General features: G+C 36.4%; 1 protein-coding gene across 1 annotated transcript in view; it reads right to left on the bottom strand.

Moving 5' to 3' along the window:
* Nucleotides 1-509: 509 nt before the first annotated feature.
* The window catches only part of LOC105626847 (headcase protein-like), a 58,108-nt gene continuing 52,038 nt past the window's right edge, over nt 510-6,579 (bottom strand). Inside the window, exons 2-4 of the mRNA XM_012208139.1 lie at nt 2,035-2,223; nt 1,158-1,343; nt 510-683 (exon numbers count right to left, since the gene is read on the bottom strand). Of these exons, the coding sequence (XP_012063529.1) occupies nt 510-683; nt 1,158-1,343; nt 2,035-2,223 (549 nt within the window). The remainder of the gene's footprint in view (nt 684-1,157; nt 1,344-2,034; nt 2,224-6,579) is intronic.

Genomic DNA, 6,579 nt, shown 5'->3' with positions numbered 1-6,579 from the left:
AGAGCAACGTTATAGGGAAAATAAAGCATATTAATTTTGCAAGTCTCGCCTCCCGCATCGTCAAACGAAACGTCAATAATTCGACGTCTCCCGCTTAAGATCAATCTAGACAAACAAATCTACAATTGGCATTAAAAAGAAACATCTTAAATTTTAGTACTATGGGAATGCGCCAAGGGGCTCGCGCGTACCGTTATCGCATAGAATAAATTGCTAAAAAAAAAAAAATGATTCCTAAGAAATTACGAAGAAACATCAGCTGTCGACCGAAATAAAAGCGTTTGGCGAGTTAATAGGAATTAATACATCGGTGGATCCGGCCGACAACACGCGCCAGGAAAGATCGCGGCCCCCGTGCGCGTTCGCCATCGTCAAGTCTCCTAGAAGGTCGCGAGGGGAGGATTCTAGAGCACGGTCGTCCGAAACAGGGAGATCGACTTGTAAAAGAGAGGATACAAGTCAGCCGCGGTCGTGCGCATACGGCGGCGGTTCGCTAAGTTCTCTAATGGTTACGGCCACTGGCTGTAGAGCTGAAACTGCTCGCGGGTGAAGCAGGCCGAGAGCGGTTTCACAAAGTGGGCGTCGACCGTCCTGCAGTGTGGACAGCCAAAGACACGGCTGTAGTCCGAGTAGAAGTTCAGTCGCTGATGAGGGTGGATCAGAGGTTTCTGGCAGCTGTTGCACTGGAACGAAAATGGAACGATGGTGCGTTCATTTCATGACGTTGTTCCCTTCGTTGCGGGCGGGCATGACGAATCGGCGCGATACAACGAGCATACAGCTTGATCGTCTAATTCGCCACGCATTGTAAGTTCGTATTATATTATATTACATCACAACATTCACAAACTACGCAATAGTCTATCTCAAAATCAATTTGAAAAAAAAAAAGTGATAAAATAAATATCAGTATAATACTCTCGCAATTCACATTAATATTAAATTGAGAGAAGAAAATAAGTATACAACAAGCGAGAGATAAATTAAAGAGTCTTCTATTCCGATAATCATGACTGTATATTATGGCGTCAAAATAAAAAAAAAATCTTTTCTACACAAATACGAGAGCACACTACTCGCGATGCTGTATTAACACACTTACGTGTTTAAAGGGTCAAAGTTCGACTGAGTCGACTAGTCACGAATTTAGAGCTTACCTTGAGTCGCTCGCTGCAGCAGGGCATTGCAGCGAAGATGTCGTAGCTGTACATGGTTCCGAGAACCAAGCTCGAGCCATCCCACGGCTGGGTACAGAAACGACAGCGTACGGGCTGCCCGCCGCTGCCCTCCAAACAACTCATGCACACAGCTGACAAAAATTGTGTGCGACCTTCGACCTTCACCTGGAATAAAATATCACAAAACCGGACGTGCTATTGTAATCTTGCACACGGAAAGAACGATTTTGCTGAAGTATCTAAAAATTTCGCTCGATACAAATCTGAAAATAATTTTGTTAAATTCCATCAAATTAATTATTTAATTAGGAATTTCAAACAGCCTGCAAAAATTTTGATATTACAGCAACTATTGTTTAACAATAGTTTAATTTCTACCTAATTACTTGATCCAACAAAATTATTTTCAAATCTGTATCTAGTTAAATTTTTTTAAATACTTCAGTAAAATCGTTTTGTCCATACAGAATCATAAGAATATTGCAATTAGATCACGAAAGCAAAAAATGCAATAAAACATAAATTGTGATTTTAGCATTTCGCACAGTATTGCTTGTAAAATTTGTAATTAAATTGTTAATCAGTATGCAGAAGTAATTTACACATGCCACAGACAGATACCGTCTACTATGTTTTATTAAGGCATTATTGAAATGTTCTCCGAACATTCGACGTAAAAACAAGGTGTACTAAATTATATATCGATTAATTCTTCTTAATTAAATTGCTTTGAGATAAGCTTCATTTGTGAATAAAGTACTAAACTCATTAACATTTTTACGTTACTTAATTAAATATTTATCTCATTTTTTCGATAAGAAAATCGATACTTGCAAAGTTTTAGTGGGAAACATACCTCAGCGCAAGCAGGCGAATGTTGTCTGGGTGACAAGAAGAATGTGCCGTCCACCAACGGATACCTGTCGAAAACCAGCATGGCAGCGCGACAAAGGACACATGTAACTCGAGACCACTGCAAAGCGGCCAATGTCGATAGAATGAAGCATCTGGTGTCGTCGTTGCCGTGATTGCCCTCGTCTTCCATCTAAAAACAAATCGTTAACAAACACATCGTTACATTGTGTACGCAAATTGAATAAACATATAATATAAAAATAAGAGAGATTGCTCATACTAGTAATAACTCGTCAATTTATTTTTCTCTATAATATATGAGAAAAATAATATAATAATTTATGAGAAAAATAAAAGAAATATCAGAGAAGAATGAATTTTTCTTTCAAACTTATTACAAGTTTATATTCGAAGATCCGATGGGAAATATCCCTGGTAGGTATCGTACTATGTCGGGCAGAAAACTCGAAGTTACTTTGCACGGAAACGTTAGTCGATAACGACATCTCTTATCCCTTCGTTCGATCTCGTTTCCCATTTATGTGAGAATGATAATTTGAATGCAGAATTCCCTATCCGGTAATTCTTACGCGCGAAGTAATAATGTCGGCATCAACAAAGCTCATGCCCGCCCTGCTCGTTAAACCAGTTTCCGCGGGACGTTAGTCCTTAAAAGAAGAAAAGTACGCGGGCCTCGAAGTACACTGCCGTAAAAAGACGGCGAGGGTGGAAGATTCGAAGGACGCAACGTGGCGTGGGTCTCGATAATAGTGGATAAACTAAGAAGGCGGTGATTGAGAAACACCATAAAGATTTTCGTGAGTGAGAGGGGAATAGATAGAGCTGGATAGAAAAAGAATGCAATGGCGAAACGCATTTCTGGATCAGGGCACTAACGGACGAAGAAGCATGGAAGCCCGGAAATCCCGCGATGGAAGTTTTAGAAAACACCCTAGACATTCTCATAATCGGCGAAGGGAAAAGGGCAACGAGATACGCAACGAGGTACTTTCAAAAAATCTGTGAATCTTAATAGTGTCTTGAAAAAAGTCTGTTGAAACAGATTCTTTCCGAGCTGGAGATGGAATGAAAAAGCTAGTGAGACAGTTGTACCGTAATAAAGGAAGGTTTTAATAACGAACTGAAGAAGAGGACAAAAATGGTAGTGAAAGAAGCACAAGCCAGAGTAACTGCAATAGAAAGGAAAATTGAAAGGTAGCCACTTCGAAAAGGCTAGCGAAACGGCGACGAAGGAAGCGGAAACGAGCTCTGCCGCCAACGAGAAAAAAACGTCAGCAGACGACGTTTATAACCATAGTAAATAATCAGTCTTTCTACTTTGTGATTACAAAGGAAAAAATAGAATAAAGACAACAAAAGAATGTTCGCAACGTTGTGATAAGTAGAGAATCTTCGTGTTATTATACTATTAGATAATTTTTACAATTAATAAAGATAATATAACTATATAAAGATTATGCGTGGAATTCTTGGAATGCAACGTTTCGTGAACCTTGCAGTCCACTTCATCAGGGCGAGGAGCAGCCTGATACACTGCAAGAATGGATCTGGACACGGAGGAAATCCGCGAAATGCATAATCTTTATATAGAAAGCATCCGAAGCCTCAAGAATATTATCATAACCATTTTAAAGCTGGTTTTTCATTTTCTGGTTAACTTATGGTTTAGGGTTAAACTGATCTCACTTAAACTGATGGTAATATAAAAATTGTGTTTTTGTAGTTAATATTTTTTTAGTTATGAACATTAAAAATGATCTATTACTATTAAACCATCAGTTTAATAATGAATCGCAACTAAAAATATTTTTACGATATTATTAGGTCTAATTACAGATTAACTATAGAAAGTAAAAAATTGGATTTAAATAAATAGTGACAGCAACAATAAAGCAACAAAATTGTTAATCATTTATCAATGTATCTTATTTATTTTGTATCTAAATATAGAATGAGTATATAAGTATAGATTGAGATAAATTTTTCTTATCTCCCTATTTATTTCAGAAGCTCAGAAACACGGCTTTGTTCTCGTTGATACGTGACGTTCTGTTCATCCTCAAGATTCTTCGAAGATGAAAGTATATTTCCAGACTACGTGGAGAAGGTTTTCGAGTACTTGGAGTGACCGCCCGAGGGGCATAAGTGAAGAGCAGGGAAAGAGAATGCGAGAATAAGTGAAAGAGAAAAGAGATATGAGGGAGAAAGGAGAAAAATATCGTGGCTCTTTCGACCAATATATTCGTGGATTTGAGTAAAGACAGAGAGAGAGAGAGAGAAAGAGAGAGAGAGGAGAGTCCTTGACGCATCCTCGGATGCTCGAGAGACCCATACGAGCTACGTACATTCATTTATCCGTCCATCCATCTCGCCGTGAAGACTCAACGCCAATGTCGAAGAAATAAATTGAATTGGTATGTCGCGAGTGTACGAATCGCTTGTATTGCCTCGTGACGTACGATCCGGGTCCATGACCGAAGAGAAACACTCGAAGTTTTTACAACTTCGATTAGAGGACCCAGGATTGCGCAACTGATACGACACAATAAACTTCCTGCAATTTTATTGCTACTCGTAAGTCTGTCGAGTGCTAGAAAGAGCAGCACGAAATATTTTGCGCGAAACAGTAGAACTATCTCCAAATAATAATGTGTTTGATGGAATATTTTGTTTATGGAAGTTCGATTATATATGCAAAGCATTTTATTAAATTATAATATTAGATGTAGGAAAAAGTTCGTGGCGTTTTTCCCGTTACATCTAACGGGAAAAACGCCACGAACTTTTTCCCACACCCAATATAATCCGTAATTATCATTGTTGATTGTAATAATCATTGTTGTATTTATAATTTGTTCTCGTATTCTACATATTTTAGCTCTTTATTTATAATAAAATTCATTAACACATTCTGTCCGTAGTCTATACATTTCAAAACGTTTTTAGCTTCATTCTAGAAAAATTCAATTCTAAAAATATTTAATTCCTCAAGTCTATTATAATAACAACAGCAAAAGGTGAGTGAACTCTGATAATTTCGACTAGCCTGTCTAAAAATCAAAGAGAGGAAAAGGCGCCGGGAAGCGACAGGGGTGGTGGATCGTAAATCGTAGTGTACTGTAAAAGGACTTACACCGGCGGCGTCGCGGATTATCGGAATTCAATAATGCGGGACGATACAAATAAATGGAAAAATCTACCTTAACGTCGCCACACGCTCGACAGTGCAAAATAATAAAGAACTGATGTTTAGCAAAGCAGTGAAACTATATATTTCCCCTTATTACTTGATCCAGCTTTCATCGATTGCGATAATAAGATATATATAATAAGATTCTTGAAGGAGGATTACTCGATGTAAATAAACTGGGAAAAACTTGAAATTTCAGCACTATATATATAATAATTTTACATTTTGCAGTTGTAAATTAAAATTTATCTTTTCCTCTAACTGATTAAAAATAAACATAGAAATCAAATAGCTACAGTGGAAATTCATTAATTAGAATTTAAAAGTATTTAAATAGAATTGCCAGTTATATCGCTTAATGATGTAATCTGATGAAAGATATTTCATTCTTTTGACTTTGAAAATCAAATTAAAAGTCTTAAATAACTTCTGTCGATGTAGAAGATTGTGAATTCAATTTTATCTCTCTGGAGGTAAAGGAAGGGAAAGAAGGACATATTCGGTGCTAAAACCGCTTGACTTCATTTTATGTACATTGTGCCAAGGAGACGATTTTCTTTGAGGCGGAGAGAGTAAAACAGGGAAAAAGGGAGAAGGTATAGGGGTTGCAGAAAAAAAGGTATCGCCGGGGATTTTTAGGGTTCCTAAGGACACCCTTATTTAGAACCTTAGCATCAACGCGGACTCGGCCATAGGACGCAGAACGATAAAAAGCGGTATATAAGTGAACGTAAAATTCGTTACGATCGAACTTCGCCTACTTCCGCTACCATCCTAAAGAAGAAAGAGAAGTAATTACTTACAAAAGACGCGAGAAAAAATATTTGTGTGCAATTCTACAATTTATCTTATTTTATAGCATACTATAGGCTTACTCAATTTTAATGGAAAAAAAGCTCGTTCGAATTTTATACTATTTTCTAAAAAAAATTTGTTAAATTGATGGTACACGTACAAAGGATTTATACAAAAAAAAATGTTATATTAAAATTTGCAATCACAATTTATTTTTATTTATTTTATTTATTTATGCATTAATTACAAAATAAAATGAAAACAAAAATGTTAAAAAATAATTCAGGCCAAAATATATAGAGCTTCAAAAGATTCAATCTAGTTGCAATCGTTTGATAATTAATATCATTAAAATTGTTTTTTTATTAAGATATTTATTTTTCTAATAAAACTTTTCTCGCGCTGATCGTTTATATATATATATATATATATATATATATATATATATATATATAGAGTAGCGACGTAAGTTACGTTTGTTCGGTAACGTAAACTTAAAACGTTACTACCGTACTAGTGTACAGAATAGTACGTCTCGTA

Source organism: Atta cephalotes (assembly GCF_000143395.1).
Source record: "Atta cephalotes unplaced genomic scaffold scaffold00006, whole genome shotgun sequence".
Lineage (NCBI taxonomy): Eukaryota > Metazoa > Arthropoda > Insecta > Hymenoptera > Formicidae > Atta > Atta cephalotes.
The sequence above is the reverse complement of the archived record's forward strand: the minus strand, read 5'-3'. Positions and strand labels throughout refer to the sequence as shown.